The following is a 17173-nucleotide window of genomic DNA, read 5'->3' on the forward strand; positions in this document are numbered from 1 at the left end:
GTTGTTTTTGTCATATGTTTAGTCATTGACATGTAATTGTAGTACAATGGAAGACATTGTGGAAGAGACTAAGAAATGTGGGCACTCGTGTTTTTGTTTTTTTCTACATCAAGCTTGCATTGTAATGAAGAGGGTCGCCCCCTGGCGTTGGGTCGCCCCCTGGCGTTGGGTCCCCCCCTGGCGTTGGGTCGCCCCCTGGGTCGCCCCCTGGCGTTGGGTCGCCCCCCTGGCGTTGGGTCGCCCCCTGGCGTTGGGTCGCCCCCTGGCGTTGGGTCGCCCCCTGGCGTTGGGTCGCCCCCTGGCGTTGGGTCGCCCGGTGTTAATGGACTGTAGTAGAGCCACAAAGGTCAAAAGGCACAATACCATCTTCACATCAACACAACTAGTGTCATATCGGACTCTCCACTGATACACATTACATCACCACTTTTAGATTGTCCCAACAGTCGACAACAATTCCTTCACTGAAATAATTGATTGTTAGTGGTCACTCACAACACAGCAATATAAATCTGTCATTGGGTCAAACTCCCAGAGCACAGTCCAGGGATATATTCATTCTGTCTAATGGGTTCAAAACGTTTCCCAACTAAAACTATAGTACAAGTAGGCTTCGTTTGCTTCTGTTTTTAAGAGACCCTTTTTTTTTTAACAACAGAATTGTCAGAATGAATACACTAGTTCAGTGTGTTCTGGTTGAGTTCAGACCCTCTACAGCCCATCCTCGTGTTCCAGTTCAGTCTCGGTGTGGGTTGGTTCACGACTTCCACTCCAGACGTTCTAGGTTTCTCCAGAACATTAGGACGAGACTACAATGTAATCGCAAAATTAGTTAATTCACTTGTGTTTGGCCTTAGTGGCCAGAGCCTGTAGGTTAGCCGGTCCTCCCCACACTGTCCCGAACACGTCCCTCTCAGTCCTCAGGGCCACCTCCAGGGGGAGCTCTCTCCCAGACACCACCACGCTCTTTATGGCTCTGATGACCGGGGCTGGACCCGCGGTGTAGCATCCCAACCACTGCTCTGCCTCCAGGAGGGCATTGGCTCCAGACCCAGCCAGGACCCCGTCCGCAAGCCCAATCTGAAGCCCCATCTCTGGGTCTATTTTCAAAGCGCCACCCAGCATCTTCAGGGCGTTCTGGCCTCCTACGATGCGTACCAATCTAGCTCCACCGCCCCAACCAGGGACCAGACCCATGTGTTTATGGACAAACTGGATCACACTGCCTGGCGCCATCAACCTAGCAGGGAGAGACCGGGACGGGACGTTGGTTTTTTAGAGATTGGAAACTTGGTGAATTAGTTTTTTTGATATTTTTAGAAAATGCCTTTTTATTGTGAACTCTACTTTTCTCCACTATCTGGATGTAAAAGTTACTAAACACAATGATGATATCTATGGACAATGAGTCACGTTACTGTACCTAAAGTCACAGGCAGTAGTGAGTTCAGCTCCTCCCCCCAGTGCGTTCCCTTCCACCAGAGCTACAGACAACAGGGGTAGCCTTCAACAGAGAACACGTGGGTTAGTGTGGCACAGAGCATCTGGTGTGACACGCCGATCTTAGAACCATCTACCACAGAGGGTAGTGTGTAACTACCTCAGTAGTCTGGTCAGGGCATTCTGCATGAACGTGCACATCTTCATCCCATCCTGAAAGACAAGACGCATCGTTAATAGACCAGGAGGTCCAACTCATTCCATGGAGGGCCTGGTAGTGTCTGCTGGTTTTGGGGGGGGTTCTCTTTCAATTTAAGACCTAGACAACCAGGTGAGGGGACTTCCTGACTAATTAGTGACCTTAATTCATCAACCAAGGAAGGAAAGAAGCACACTCAGACACTCGGCCCTCCGTGGAATGAGTTTGACACGTGGTTTAGGGAAGTCAGATTGGATGGAAGTAGGAGTGTCCCAATACAAATGTGACTGAATAAAAACTGTTCACTGAGCTTTCTACTGGTCTTTCAGAGAGAGAACCTCAGAGAGACTGACCCGAGGGTTGGATATATCTCTGACAACATTGAGGACTGACCCGAGGGTTGGATATATCTCTGACAACATTGAGGACTGACCTGAGGGTTGGATATATCTCTGACAACATTGAGGACTGACCTGAGGGTTGGATATATCTCTGACAACATTGAGGACTGACCTGAGGGTTGGATATATCTCTGATAACATTGAGGACTGACCTGAGGGTTGGATATATCTCTGACAACATTGAGGACTGACCTGAGGGTTGGATATATCTCTGACAACATTGAGGACTGACCTGAGGGTTGGATATATCTCTGACAACATTGAGGACTGACCTGAGGGTTGGATATAGCCCTGACTGCATTGAGGTCTGACCTGAGGATTGGATATATCTGATAACATTGAGGACTGACCTGAGGATTGGATATATCTGATAATATTGAGGACTGACCTGAGGATTGGATATATCTGATAACATTGAGGTCTGACCTGAGGGTTGGATATATCTCTGATAACATTGAGGTCTGACCTGAGGGTTGGATATATCTCTGACAACATTGAGGTCTGACCTGAGGGTTGGATATATCTCTGATAACATTGAGGACTGACCTGAGGATTGGATATATCTCTGATAACATTGAGGACTGACCCGAGGATTGGATATATCTCTGACAACATTGAGGACTGACCTGAGGATTGGATATATCTTGACAACATTGAGGACTGACCTGAGGGTTGGATATATCTCTGACAACATTGAGGTCTGACCTGAGGGTTGGATATAGTCCTGACTGCGTTGAGGTCTGACCTGAGGGTTGGATATATCTCTGACAATATTGAGGACTGACCTGAGGGTTGGATATATCTCTGATAACATTGAGGTCTGACCTGAGGGTTGGATATATCTCTGACAACATTGAGGTCTGACCTGAGGGTTGGATATAGCCCTGACTGCGTTGAGGTCTGACCTGAGGGTTGGATATAGCCCTGACTGCGTTGAGGTCTGACCTGAGGGTTGGATATAGCCCTGACTGCGTTGAGGTCTGACCCAGAGCAGAATGTCCCAGCAGCCCCATGGATGATGAGACCTTTGCCCTCCGTCCACTCCTCTAGCTGGGACACCCTCTCCTCCAGCTCCACCATCATGGAACCTGGAGAAAACAACAGGGTAGTGTTCAGTAGGGATAAAACGTTTTGAACCCGAGTGAAACACGGAGGTACAACCTGAACATGTTCAATATGAGGTGGAGGATTGACGTGTTCAGTAGGGATAAAACGTTTTGAACCTGAGTGAAACACGGAGGTACAACCTGAACATGTTCAATATGAGGTGGAGGATTGACGTGTTCAGTAGGGATAAAACGTTTTGAACCCGAGTGAAACACGGAGGTACAACCTGAACATGTTCAATATGAGGTGGAGGATTGACGTGTTCAGTAGGGATAAAACGTTTTGAACCCGAGTGAAACACGGAGGTACAACCTGAACATGTTCAATATGAGGTGGAGGATTGACGTGTTCAGTAGGGATAAAACGTTTTGAACCTGAGTGAAACACGGAGGTACAACCTGAACATGTTCAATATGAGGTGGAGGATTGACGTGTTCAGTAGGGATAAAACGTTTTGAACCTGAGTGAAACACGGAGGTACAACCTGAACATGTTCAATATGAGATGGAGGATTGACGTGTTCAGTAGGGATAAAACGTTTTGAACCTGAGTGAAACACGGAGGTACAACCTGAACATGTTCAATATGATCTTTTATTTCATTTTTAAACAGATGAAACAACATCTCACGGAACGACGACGACTTTTGTTTTGTTGTTAAATGGTTTGTTAAAGTCCTTGTCCATCAGGTGTATCAGTGTTCTGTTACTTGTCATGTTTTGTCTTTTTTTTTTTTTTGTTGCTGCTAATGGAGATACAAATAAACACGTTTTTTATTGGTCATCTGTTGCTAAACGTTTTGCTACAGTGTGCCCTACTCAACACAACCCAGTTCATCGAGCACCAGCCCCCTTAGTTCCACTGTCATTCTCAGGAGAAACCAAAGAGTCAGAAATATCAACTGAAATATATTTCGCTCCGTTTGGTGAAGAGAACCAAAGAGAATCGGAGTGATATTTAGTCTGAATTGCAGGTTAGCAAAGAGCAACACTCGGATCGATTAATAAAATATAACATTAGGCAGTGCTTCCATACCAGAGAAAGCGTTCATGCGGGCAGGGTTGTTGACGGTCAGTACCGCGATGCCCGACTCCTGTTTGACAAGGTCTATAGATCCCCCAGGGAAAGCTTGGAGTTTCTCTCTGATCTCCTTCTCCTGGAACCCCTCGGCATCGGTGTGAACTGATCCAATGCCCCTGAGGAGGTGCTGCCCCAAAGCACCAGGCCGACTGCCCCTGAGGAGGTGCTGCCCCCAGGCACCAAGCCGACTGCCCCTGAGGAGGTGCTGCCCCCAGGCACCAAGCCGAATGCCCCCGAGGAGGTGCAGCCTGGCTGCAGACAGAACCATGCTGCTAACAGGGAAAGGTAGGAGAGAAGGATGGAGGGATAGAAACAGACAGGAGAGGGACTGAGGAAGAGGAGGAGAGAGAGAAACAAAAAGGAGAGGAAGAGCAAGAGGAATCAGCACTGTTATTGAACTCTAAAACAGTTGGCCAGAGTTGGTTGCTAGGCCGTATGTGTGCAGTTACCAGTCCATAATAGTCCTCTGTCTGTGCTAACTGAGGCAGATAGACACGAGCTCAGGTCCAAGGGCATGCGTCCGGTCCCAACTAAGAGATCTAAAACAGTTGGCCAGAGTTGGTTGCTAGGCCGTATGTGTGCAGTTACCAGTCCATAATAGTCCTCTGTCTGTGCTAACTGAGGCAGATAGACACGAGCTCAGGTCCAAGGGCATGCGTCCGGTCCCAACTAAGAGATCTAAAACAGTTGGCCAGAGTTGGTTGCTAGGCCGTATGTGTGCAGTTACCAGTCCATAATAGTCCTCTGTCTGTGCTAACTGAGGCAGATAGACACGAGCTCAGGTCCAAGGGCATGCGTCCGGTCCCAACTAAGAGATCTAAAACAGTTGGCCAGAGTTGGTTGCTAGGCCGTATGTGTGCAGTTACCAGTCCATAATAGTCCTCTGTCTGTGCTAACTGAGGCAGATAGACACGAGCTCAGGTCCAAGGGCATGCGTCCGGTCCCAACTAAGAGATCTAAAACAGTTGGCCAGAGTTGGTTGCTAGGCCGTATGTGTGCAGTTACCAGTCCATAATAGTCCTCTGTCTGTGCTAACTGAGGCAGATAGACACGAGCTCAGGTCCAAGGGCATGCGTCCGGTCCCAACTAAGAGATCTAAAACAGTTGGCCAGAGTTGGTTGCTAGGCCGTATGTGTGCAGTTACCAGTCCATAATAGTCTGTGCTAACTGAGGCAGATAGACACGAGCTCAGGTCCAAGGGCATGCGTCCGGTCCCAACTAAGAGATCTAAAACAGTTGGCCAGAGTTGGTTGCTAGGCCGTATGTGTGCAGTTACCAGTCCATAATAGTCCTCTGTCTGTGCTAACTGAGGCAGATAGACACGAGCTCAGGTCCAAGGGCATGCGTCCGGTCCCAACTAAGAGATCTAAAACAGTTGGCCAGAGTTGGTTGCTAGGCCGTATGTGTGCAGTTACCAGTCCATAATAGTCCTCTGTCTGTGCTAACTGAGGCAGATAGACAGTAGCTCAGGTCCAAGGGCAGCGTCGGTCCCAACTAAGACATCTAAAACAGTTGGCCAGAGTTGGCATCTAGGCCGTATGTGTGCAGTTACCATCCATAATAGTCCTCTGTCTGTGCTAATGAGGCAGATAGACCGAGCTCAGGTCCAAGGTTATGCTCTTATCCCAACATTGAGATTTCTAAAACAGTTGGCCAGAGTTTTGCATAGGCCGTATGTTGAGTTACCAGTCCATAATAGTCCTGCAACTGAGGCAGATAGACAGAGCTCAGGTCCAAGGGCATGCGTCCGGTCAAACTAAGAGATCTAAAACAGTTGGCCAGAGTTGGTTGCTAGGCCTGTGTGCAGTTACCAGTCCATAATAGTCCTCTGTCTGTGCTAACTGAGGCAGATAGACACGAGCTCAGGTCCAAGGGCATGCGTGAACTAAGAGATCTAAAACAGTTGGCCAGAGTTGGTTGCTAGGCCTACTTGCAGTTACCAGTCCATAATAACCTCTGTCTGTGCTAATCTGAGGCAGATAGACACGAGCTCAGGTACCAAGGGCATGCGTGGTCCCAACTAAGAGATCTAAAACATTTTGGCCAGAGTTGTTGCTAGGCCGTACCTGTGCAGTTCAATATGTCCATAATAGTCCTCTGTCTGTGCTAACTGAGGCAGATAGACACGAGCTCAGGTCCAAGGAACCCTCCGGTCCCAACTAAGAGATCTAAAACAGTTGGCCAGAGTTGGCCCTACATGTGTGCAGTTACCAGTCCATAATAGTCCTCTGTCTTATTTCATTTTTGCTAACTGAGGCAGATAACACGAGCTCAGGTCCAAGGGCATGCTTTTCCCAACTAAGAGATCTAAAACATGGTTTGTTAAAGTCCTGTGTGCAGTTACCAGTCCATAATAGTCTGTGCATGCGAGCTCAGGTCCATAGGGCATGCGTCTGGTCCCAACTAAGAGATCTAAAACAGTTGGCCAGAGTCCCTGGTTGCTATCCGTATTTGCAGTTACCAGTCCATAATAGTCCTCTGTCTGTGCTAACTGAGGCAGATAGACCACGAGCTCAGGTCCTGAAGGGCAGGAGAAACTAAGAGATCTAAAACAGTTGGCCAGACCTGGAAATAGGCCGTATTTGCAGTTACCAGTCCAGATAGTCCTCTTTCTGTGAGAACTGAGGCTGATAGACACGAGCTCAGGTCCAAGGGCATCCTCCTGGTCCCAACTAAGAGATCTAAAACAGTTGGCCAGAGTTGGTTGCTAGGCCGTATGTGTGCAGTTACCAGTCCATAATAGTCCTCTGTCTGTGCTAACTGAGGCAGATAGACACGAGCTCAGGTCCAAGGGCATGCGTCCGGTCCCAACTAAGAGATGTAAAACAGTTGGCCAGAGTTCCTTGTCCTATCCGTCTGTGTGCAGTTAGCCCAGTCCATAATAGTCCTCTGTCTGTGCTAACTGAGGCAGATAGACACGAGCTCAGGTCCAAGGGCATGCGTCCGGTCCCAACTAAGAGATCTAAAACAGTTGGCCAGAGTTGGTTGCTAGGCCGTATGTGTGCAGTTACCAGTCCATAATATTCTGTGCTAACTGAGGCAGATAGACACGAGCTCAGGTCCAAGGGCATGCGTCCGGTCCCAACTAAGAGATCTAAAACAGTTGGCCAGAGTTGGTTGCTAGGCCGTATGTGTGCAGTTACCAGTCCATAATAGTCCTCTGTCTGTGCTAACTGAGGCAGATAGACACGAGCTCAGGTCCAAGGGCATGCGTCCGGTCCCAACTAAGAGATCTAAAACAGTTGGCCAGAGTTGGTTGCTAGGCCGTATGTGTGCAGTTACCAGTCCATAATAGTCCTCTGTCTGTGCTAACTGAGGCAGATAGACACGAGCTCAGGTCCAAGGGCATGCGTCCGGTCCCAACTAAGAGATCTAAAACAGTTGGCCAGAGTTGGTTGCTAGGCCGTATGTGTGCAGTTACCAGTCCATAATAGTCTGTGCTAACTGAGGCAGATAGACAGTAGCTCAGGTCCCAACTAAGACATCTACGCATGCGCATCTGACCCATGTCGAGGCATCTTATTGTTGTCTTCGTGCGATGGGCAGGAGCTAGCTGCCGAACCATGTCCTTCAGTTATATCCTCTTTATAAAAATGTGGATTTCTAAAAGCGTAGACTTTAACATCCCCAAAAGTACTGTGGAAAAAAACGTCCCTAACAACCTGATAATTAGGTGATATAACATAAGAAGCGACATCTTAAAATATTTCACAAACCTGTGCTGTCTGATTGCTCAATGTTGTGGTGTTACATTGAAACCTCTCCCCCCCGGAAACATGAACCAGTGAACAAGGAACTTGGCCAGCTGCACTTCACTGGAACCGACACACGAGGGCAAGCGAACACTCCCATCATTCAGAATGGTTGATTCTATCTAGCTTTACCAAAGAGAATTGTGGTATAACACTCATTTTTCGGTTCACCGTACTGTAGAGTAATTATATATGTCGTTCAAAAATGATTCAAACATGCTGTGCTATTAGTTCATCAATAATATTATTATTATTATTATATTATCCCCTTTTTTTCTCGACATGTATTTTTATTTAACCTTTATTTAATTAGGCAAGTCAGTTAAGAACAACATTTTATTTACAATGACAGCCTACCAACAGCCAAAAGGCCTTCTGTGGGGACATGGGCTGACAAAAATTAAATAAATAAAAAATACATTTTAAAAAATCCCCACCTTTTCTCTCTCCCTCCTCCTGATATCCCCTCCTTTCCTCTCTCCCTCCTCCTGATATCCCCACCTTTCCTCTCTCCCTCCTCCTGATATCCCCACCTTTCCTCTCTCCCTCCTCCTGATATCCCCACCTTTCCTCTCTCCCTCCTCCTGATATCCCCTCCTTTCCTCTCTCCCTCCTCCTGATATCCCCACCTTTCCTCTCTCCCTCCTCCTGATATCCCCACCTTTCCTCTCTCCCTCCTCCTGATATCACCACCTTTCCTCTCTCCCTCCTCCTGATATCACCTCCTTTCCTCTCTCCCTCCTCCTGATATCACCTCCTTTCCTCTCTCCCTCCTCCTGATATCCCCACCTTTCCTCTCTCCCTCCTCCTGATATCCCCACCTTTCCTCTCTCCCTCCTCCTGATATCCCCACCTTTCCTCTCTCCCTCCTCCTGATATCCCCACCTTTCCTCTCTCCCTCCTCCTGATATCCCCACCTTTCCTCTCTACCTCCTCCTGATATCCCCACCTTTCCTCTCTCCTCCTGATATCCCCACCTTTCCTCTCTCCCTCCTCCTGATATCCCCACCTTTTCCTCTCCCTCCTCCTGATATCCCCACCTGATATTTCCTCTCTCCCTCCTCCTGATATCCCCACCTTTCCCTCTCCCTCCTCCTGATATCCCCACCCTCTCTCCCTCCCTGATATCCCCTCCTTTCCTCCTCCTCCCTCCTCCTGATATCCCCTCCTTTCCTCTCTCCCTCCTCCTGATATCCCCACCTTTCCTCTCTCCCTCCTCCTGATATCCCCACCTTTCCTCTCTCCCTCCTCCTGATATCCCCACCTTTCCTCTCTCCCTCCTCCTGATATCCCCCCTATCCTTTCCTCTCCTCCCTCCTCCTGATATCCCACCTTTCCTCTCTACCTCCTCCTGATATCCCCACCTCTCTCCCTCCTCCTGATATCCCCACCTTTCCTCTCCCTCCTCCTGATATCCCCTCCTTTCCTCTCCCTCCTCCTGATATCCCCTCCTTTCCTCTCTACCTCCTCCTGATATCCCCACCTTTCCTCTCTCCCTCCTCCTGATATCCCCACCTTTCCTCTCTCCCTCCTCCTGATATCCCCACCTTTCCTCTCTTCCTCCTCCTGATATCCCCACCTTTCTCTCCCTCCTCCTGATATCCCCACCTTTCCTCTCTCCCTCCTCCTGATATCCCCACCTTTCCTCTCTCCCTCCTCCTGATATCCCCACCTTTCCTCTCTCCCTCCTCCTGATATCCCCTTTCCTCTCTCCCTCCTCCTGATATCCCCACCTTTCCTCTCTCCCTCCTCCTGATATCCCCACCTTTCCTCTCTCCCTCCTCCTGATATCCCCACCTTCCTCCCTCCTCCTGATATCCCCACCTTTCCTCTCTACCTCCTCCTGATATCCCCACCTTTCCTCTCTCCCTCCTCCTGATATCCCCACCTCTCTCCCTCCTCCTGATATCCCCACCTTTCCTCTCTCCCTCCTCCTGATATCCCACCTTTCCTCTCTCCCTCCTCCTGATATCCCCACCTCTCTCCCTCCTCCTGATATCCCCACCTTTCCTCTCTCCCTCCTCCTGATATCCCCACCTTTCCTCTCTCCCTCCTCCTGATATCCCCACCTTTCCTCTCTCCCTCCTCCTGATATCCCCACCTTTCCTCTCTCCCTCCTCCTGATATCCCCACCTTTCCTCTCTCCCTCCTCCTGATATCACCTCCTTTCCTCTCTCCCTCCTCCTGATATCCCCACCTTTCCTCTCTCCCTCCTCCTGATATCCCCACCTTTCCTCTCTCCCTCCTCCTGATATCCCCTCCTTTCCTCTCTCCCTCCTCCTGATATCCCCACCTTTCCTCTCTCCCTCCTCCTGATATCCCCTCCTTTCCTCTCTACCTCCTCCTGATATCCCCACCTTTCCTCTCTACCTCCTCCTGATATCCCCACCTTTCCTCTCTCCCTCCTCCTGATATCCCCACCTTTCCTCTCCCTCCTCCTGATATCCCCACCTTTCCTCTCTCCCTCCTCCTGATATCCCCACCTTTCCTCTCTCCCTCCTCCTGATATCCCCACCTTTCTTCTCTCCCTCCTCCTGATATCCCCCCTCCCTCCTCCTGATATCCCCACCTTTCCTCTCTCCCTCCTCCTGATATCCCCACCTTTCCTCTCTCCCTCCTCCTGATATCCCCACCTTTCCTCTCTACCTCCTCCTGATATCCCCACCTTTCTCTCTCTCCCTCCTCCTGATATCCCCACCTTTCTTCTCTCCCTCCTCCTGATATCCCCACCTTTCCTCTCTCCCTCCTCCTGATATCCCCACCTTTCCTCTCTACCTCCTCCTGATATCCCCACCTTTCCTCTCTCCCTCCTCCTGATATCCCCACCTTTCCTCTCTCCCTCCTCCTGATATCACCTCCTTTCCTCTCTACCTCCTCCTGATACCCCCTCCTTTCTTTTCTACCTGCTCCTGATTTTCATTTATTTGTGGGAAAAAAATCTTTGCAGTTCACTTTATACTCATGTAAGGGTTGTCTCCTTAGTTTAGCAGATTGGATGTTTGATATAAAACACACACCAACCATAATTCTGCCATAGCGTCTCCACACAGTGTGTAAGATCACTTGGCAGTAGGAACAGAGCTTCCCTCTGCTTGCCTCCATTCATTCCCCTGTTATAAACAAAGCATTCTGTCTGAGGAACACATTCAGCTTGCAGGTCCTTATTCAGTCAGGAGAGGAGGCTTTTGTAAGAACACATAGTTGGTCCCCCCCCCCCAGCAGAGAGGTTGGATTCAGAACTCAGATTACAGTAAATCAACTTCTCTCAAGTGATATGGGATTGGTCCCATATCAACCCAAACCCAATCTGACTGATCCCGAGAGAAGGCCAGGCTTATTCTACAATCACACATACTGATAGTGCTTCTGAAGTACAGCTCTTTCATCTATGGTTTGGCCGATATCTGTAGAATGCCCTGTTTGTTGTTTCGTCACTCTGGGCTCTGGTCAAACTGTGTCCCGAAGGGCTCTGGTCAAACTGTGTCCCGAAGGGCCCTGTTCAAACTGTGTCCCAATGGGCCCTGGTCAAACTGTGTCCCGAAGGGCCCTGTTCAAACTGTGTCCCAATGGGCTCTGGTCAAACTGTGTCCCGAAGGGCCCTGTTCAAACTGTGTCCCAATGGGCCCTGGTCAAACTGTGTCCCGAAGGGCCCTGGTCAAACTGTGTCCCGAAGGGCCCTGGTCAAACTGTGTCCCAATGGGCCCTGGTCAAACTGTGTCCCAATGGGCCCTGGTCAAACTGTGTCCCAATGGGCCCTGGTCAAACTGTGTCCCGAAGGGCCCTGTTCAAACTGTGTCCCGAAGGGCCCTGGTCAAACTGTGTCCCGAAGGGCCCTGGTCAAACTGTGTCCCGATGGGCCCTGGTCAAACTGTGTCCCGAAGGGCCCTGGTCAAACTGTGTCCCGAAGGGCCCTGGTCAAACTGTGTCCCGAAGGGCCCTGGTCGAAGGTGGTGCATTAAATAGGACATACTGCATTCCAATGGGCCCTGTGATGTCACCTCTCCAGGATAGTTACATGTGTGATGTCATCTCTCCAGGGTGATGTTTATACTGTGTCTAACAGGTAATGTTTATCATCTCCAGGGTAGTTACATGGTGATGTCATACTCCAGGGTGGTTAACATGGTGATGTTTATAGGGTAGTTAATGTGTGATGTCATCTCTCCAGGTGATGTTTATTCTGTAGTCTAACAGGTGATGTTTATACTGTTCTAACTCAGGTGATGTTCACTGTATCTAACTCAGGTGATGTTTATACTGTATCTAACTCAGGTGATGTTTGACTGTATCTAACTCAGGTGATGTTTATACTGTGTCTAACTCAGGTAATGTTTATGCTGTGTCTAACAGGTGATGTTTATTCTGTATCTAACTCAGGTGATGTTTATACTGTATCTAACTCAGGTAATGTTTATTCTGTGTCTAACTCAGGTGATGTTTATACTGTATCTAACTCAGGTGATGTTTATACTGTATCTAACTCAGGTAATGTTTATTCTGTGTCTAACTCAGGTGATGTTTATATGTCATCTAACTCAGGTGATGTTTATACTGTGTCTAACTCAGGTGATGTTTATTCTGTATCTAACTCAGGTGATGTTTATACTGTATCTAACTCAGGTGATGTTTATACTGTATCTAACTCAGGTGATGTTTATACTGTGTCTAACTCAGGTGATGTTTATACTGTATCTAACTCAGGTGATGTTTATACTGTGTCTAACTCAGGTGATGTTTATTCTGTATCTAACTCAGGTGATGTTTATACTGTGTCTAACTCAGGTGATGTTTATACTGTATCTAACTCAGGTGATGTTTATACTGTATCTAACTCAGGTGATGTTTATACTGTGTCTAACTCAGGTGATGTTTATTCTGTATCTAACTCAGGTGATGTTTATACTGTGTCTAACTCAGGTGATGTTTATACTGTATCTAACTCAGGTGATGTTTATTCTGTATCTAACTCAGGTGATGTTTATTCTGTATCTAACTCAGGTGATGTTTATACTGTATCTAACTCAGGTGATGTTTATACTGTATCTAACTCAGGTGATGTTTATACTGTGTCTAACAGGTGATGTTTATACTGTATCTAACAGGTGATGTTTATACTGTATCTAACAGGTGATGTTTATACTGTATCTAACTCAGGTGATGTTTATACTGGTCTAACTCAGGTGATGTTTATACTGTGTCTAACAGGTGATGTTTATACTGTATCTAACTCAGGTGATGTTTATACTGTGTCTAACTCAGGTGATGTTTATACTGTGTCTAACAGGTGATGTTTATAGTCTAACTCAGGTGATGTTTATACTGTGTCTAACAGGTGATGTTTATTCTGTATCTAACAGGTGATGTTTATACTGTATCTAACAGGTGATGTTTATTCTGTATCTAACAGGTGATGTTTATACTGTATCTAACAGGTGATGTTTATACTGTATCTAACAGGTGAGTTTATACTGTGTCTAACTCAGGTGATGTTTATTCTGTGTCTAACTCAGGTGATGTTTATACTGTATCTAACAGGTGATGTTTATACTGTATCTAACTCAGGTGATGTTTATACTGTATCTAACTCAGGTGATGTTTACTGTATCTAACTCAGGTGATGTTTATACTGTGTCTAACTCAGGTGATGTTTATACTGTATCTAACTCAGGTGATGTTTATACTGTGTCTAACTCAGGTGATGTTTATACTGTATCTAACAGGTGATGTTTATTCTGTGTCTAACTCAGGTGATGTTTATACTGTATCTAACTCAGGTGATGTTTATACTGTGTCTAACTCAGGTGATGTTTATACTGTATCTAACTCAGGTGATGTTTATACTGTATCTAACTCAGGTGATGTTTATTCTGTGTCTAACTCAGGTGATGTTTATACTGTATCTAACTCAGGTGATGTTTATACTGTATCTAACTCAGGTGATGTTTATACTGTATCTAACAGGTGATGTTTATACTGTATCTAACTCAGGTGATGTTTATACTGTATCTAACTCAGGTGATGTTTATACTGTGTCTAACTCAGGTGATGTTTATACTGTATCTAACTCAGGTGATGTTTATTCTGTATCTAACTCAGGTGATGTTTATACTGTATCCTCAGGTGATGTTTATTCTGTATCTAACTCAGGTGATGTTTATACTGTATCTAACAGGTGATGTTTATACTGTGTCTAACTCTAACTCAGGTGATGTTTATACTGTGTCTAACAGGTGATGTTTATACTGTATCTAACAGGTGATGTTTATTCTGTATCTAACTCAGGTGATGTTTATTCTGTATCTAACTCAGGTGATGTTTATTCTGTATCTAACTCAGGTGATGTTTATACTGTATCTAACAGGTGATGTTTATACTGTATCTAACAGGTGATGTTTATACTGTATCTAACTCAGGTGATGTTTATACTGTATCTAACTCAGGTGATGTTTATACTGTATCTAACAGGTGATGTTTATTCTGTATCTAACAGGTGATGTTTATACTGTGTCTAACTCAGGTGATGTTTATACTGTATCTAACAGGTGATGTTTATACTGTATCTAACTCAGGTGATGTTTATACTGTATCTAACTCAGGTGATGTTTATACTGTATCTAACAGGTGATGTTTATTCTGTATCTAACAGGTGATGTTTATACTGTATCTAACTCAGGTGATGTTTATACTGTGTCTAACTCAGGTGATGTTTATACTGTATCTAACAGGTGATGTTTATACTGTATCTAACTCAGGTGATGTTTATACTGTGTCTAACTCAGGTGATGTTTATACTGTGTCTAACAGGTGATGTTTATACTGTATCTAACAGGTGATGTTTATACTGTATCTAACTCAGGTGATGTTTATACTGTGTCTAACAGGTGATGTTTATTCTGTATCTAACTCAGGTGATGTTTATACTGTGTCTAACTCAGGTGATGTTTATACTGTATCTAACAGGTGATGTTTATACTGTATCTAACTCAGGTGATGTTTATACTGTATCTAACTCAGGTGATGTTTATACTGTATCTAACAGGTGATGTTTATTCTGTATCTAACTCAGGTGATGTTTATACTGTATCTAACTCAGGTGATGTTTATACTGTATCTAACTCAGGTGATGTTTATACTGTATCTAACTCAGGTGATGTTTATACTGTATCTAACTCAGGTGATGTTTATACTGTATCTAACTCAGGTGATGTTTATACTGTGTCTAACTCAGGTGATGTTTATACTGTGTCTAACAGGTGATGTTTATACTGTATCTAACTCAGGTGATGTTTATACTGTGTCTAACTCAGGTGATGTTTATACTGTATCTAACAGGTGATGTTTATTCTGTGTCTAACTCAGGTGATGTTTATACTGTATCTAACTCAGGTGATGTTTATACTGTATCTAACTCAGGTGATGTTTATACTGTATCTAACAGGTGATGTTTATACTGTGTCTAACTCAGGTGATGTTTATTCTGTATCTAACTCAGGTGATGTTTATACTGTATCTAACTCAGGTGATGTTTATACTGTGTCTAACAGGTGATGTTTATACTGTATCTAACAGGTGATGTTTATACTGTATCTAACAGGTGATGTTTATACTGTATCTAACTCAGGTGATGTTTATTCTGTATCTAACTCAGGTGATGTTTATACTGTATCTAAATCAGGTGATGTTTATACTGTATCTAACTCAGGTGATGTTTATACTGTGTCTAACAGGTGATGTTTATTCTGTATCTAACTCAGGTGATGTTTATTCTGTATCTAACTCAGGTGATGTTTATACTGTATCTAACTCAGGTGATGTTTATTCTGTATCTAACTCAGGTAATGTTTATACTGTATCTAACTCAGGTGATGTTTAGACTGTGTTCTCAGGTGATGTAAGACATAACTCAGGGAGACGAGGAGCCACTCAGCTGAACGACCTGTGCCAATAGCAGCCCTGTATACTGTATCTAAGGAGCCACTGAGCTGAACGACCTGATAATAGCAGCCCTGTTTAGACTAAAGGATGCCATAGCTGAACGACCTGATGCCAATAGCAGCCCTGTAACGGTAAGAAGGTAAGAATAGCAAGACAGACATATTGTGATGTTTATACTGGTCACATAAGGTGATGTTTGACTGTCTCTACTGGTAGGATAGTATCGTCATGGAGACCTCAGGTGATGTTATAAGTCCATAGACTGTTGGGGAGAATAGCAGCCCCAGGTGGTGACCTGGTAGGCAATAACACCTCCACTAAGCTGATCCTCCACTGGGGCCCCACAAGGGTGCATGCCAATAGCAGCCCTGTAACTGGTTTGCCACAACAGCTGATTACAACTGATAGCCTGTGAATAGCAGACCCTACAGGGAGGAGGTGAGCACTGGGAGAGAGGTGGCAGGAAAATAGCAGACCTTCAATGTCAACACAACTACAGGATGCAGCCAAGAGCAGCCCATGTCACAGACAGACCTGATATGGCACACAGACACCTGAAGAAGTCCAATAGCAGCCCTTCAACTCAGGAGGCTAAGAATGAATGACCTGATAGCCAATAGCAGCCCTGTTACAGATGGAGCTACTGAGCTGAACGACCCGTGATAGCCAATAGCAGACCTGTGAATAGCAGAGCCTGTGAATAGCAGACCTGATAGAATACCAGACCTGTGAATACCAGACCTGTGAATAGCAAGACAAACATACAGACATATTGTAGATACCAGACTCTGAATACCAGAGGGATGACTGCCTCTACCTGTGAATAGTAGACGTCGTGGAGACCCAAGTGAATAAGTCCAGACTGTGGGGAGAATACCAGACCCGTGAATACCAGGTGTGAATACCAGACCTGTGAATACACCTGAATACCAGATCCTGAATACCAGACCTGTGAATACCAGACCCGTGAATACCAGACCAATGAATACCAGACCTGTGAATACCAGACCTGTGAATACCAGACCTGTGAATACCAGACCAATGAATACCAGACCAATGAATACCAGACCTGTGAATACCAGACCTGTGAATACCAGACCTGTGAATACCAGACCTGTGAATACCAGACCTGTGAATACCAGACCTGTGAATACCAGACCTGTGAATACCAGACCTGTGAATACCAGACCTGTGAATACCAGACCTGTGAATACCAGACCTGTGCATATCAGACCTGTGAATACCAGACCTGTGAATACC

The 17173-nt window shown here is 46.0% G+C and overlaps 1 protein-coding gene and 1 long non-coding RNA gene across 17 annotated transcripts; one reads left to right on the forward strand and one right to left on the reverse strand.

Annotated features, from left to right (window-relative positions):
* Position 1: 1 nt before the first annotated feature.
* echdc1 (enoyl CoA hydratase domain containing 1) lies at positions 2–8095 on the reverse strand. Of its 14 annotated transcripts, XM_052507542.1 has the most exons (6): positions 4676–5646; positions 4182–4554; positions 2986–3128; positions 1601–1653; positions 1424–1504; positions 2–1240 (listed from the first exon to the last, which is right to left on the reverse strand). In XM_052507542.1, the coding sequence occupies exons 2-6, from the start codon at positions 4492–4494 to the stop codon at positions 838–840; spliced, it is 993 nt and encodes a 330-aa protein (XP_052363502.1). In that variant the 5' UTR covers positions 4495–4554; positions 4676–5646; the 3' UTR covers positions 2–837. The 14 variants fall into 14 exon arrangements, with proteins under 14 accessions (XP_052363502.1, XP_052363495.1, XP_052363496.1 ...); XM_052507535.1 differs by lacking the exons at positions 2–1240; positions 1424–1504; positions 1601–1653; positions 4676–5646 and adding exons at positions 1672–2312; positions 7943–8095; XM_052507536.1 differs by lacking the exons at positions 2–1240; positions 1424–1504; positions 1601–1653; positions 4676–5646 and adding exons at positions 1672–2312; positions 7509–7936.
* LOC127923455 (uncharacterized) lies at positions 2354–4171 on the forward strand. Of its 3 annotated transcripts, none has more exons than XR_008114453.1 (3): positions 2354–2539; positions 2979–3452; positions 3539–4171. It is a non-coding gene; the product is annotated as an uncharacterized LOC127923455 (long non-coding RNA). The 3 variants fall into 3 exon arrangements; XR_008114451.1 differs by having other exon boundaries at positions 2979–3280; positions 3453–4171; XR_008114452.1 differs by having other exon boundaries at positions 2979–3194; positions 3281–4171.
* Positions 8096–17173: the final 9078 nt, after the last annotated feature.

The sequence above is a fragment of the Oncorhynchus keta genome, unplaced genomic scaffold, assembly GCF_023373465.1.
Source record: "Oncorhynchus keta strain PuntledgeMale-10-30-2019 unplaced genomic scaffold, Oket_V2 Un_contig_2987_pilon_pilon, whole genome shotgun sequence".
NCBI classification, from domain to species: domain Eukaryota; kingdom Metazoa; phylum Chordata; class Actinopteri; order Salmoniformes; family Salmonidae; genus Oncorhynchus; species Oncorhynchus keta.

Coding starts and splice junctions, on each gene's coding strand:
- echdc1 (XM_052507542.1), bottom strand. CDS start 4,494: ATGGTTCTGTCTGCAGCCAGGCTGCACCTCCTCGGGGGCATTCGGCTT. Junction 1,505..1,600: donor GCCCTGACCAGACTACTGAG/GTAGTTACACAC, acceptor TCTCTGTTGAAG/GCTACCCCTGTTGTCTGTAG. Junction 1,241..1,423: donor ACTACTGCCTGTGACTTTAG/GTACAGTAACGT, acceptor TCTCCCTGCTAG/GTTGATGGCGCCAGGCAGTG.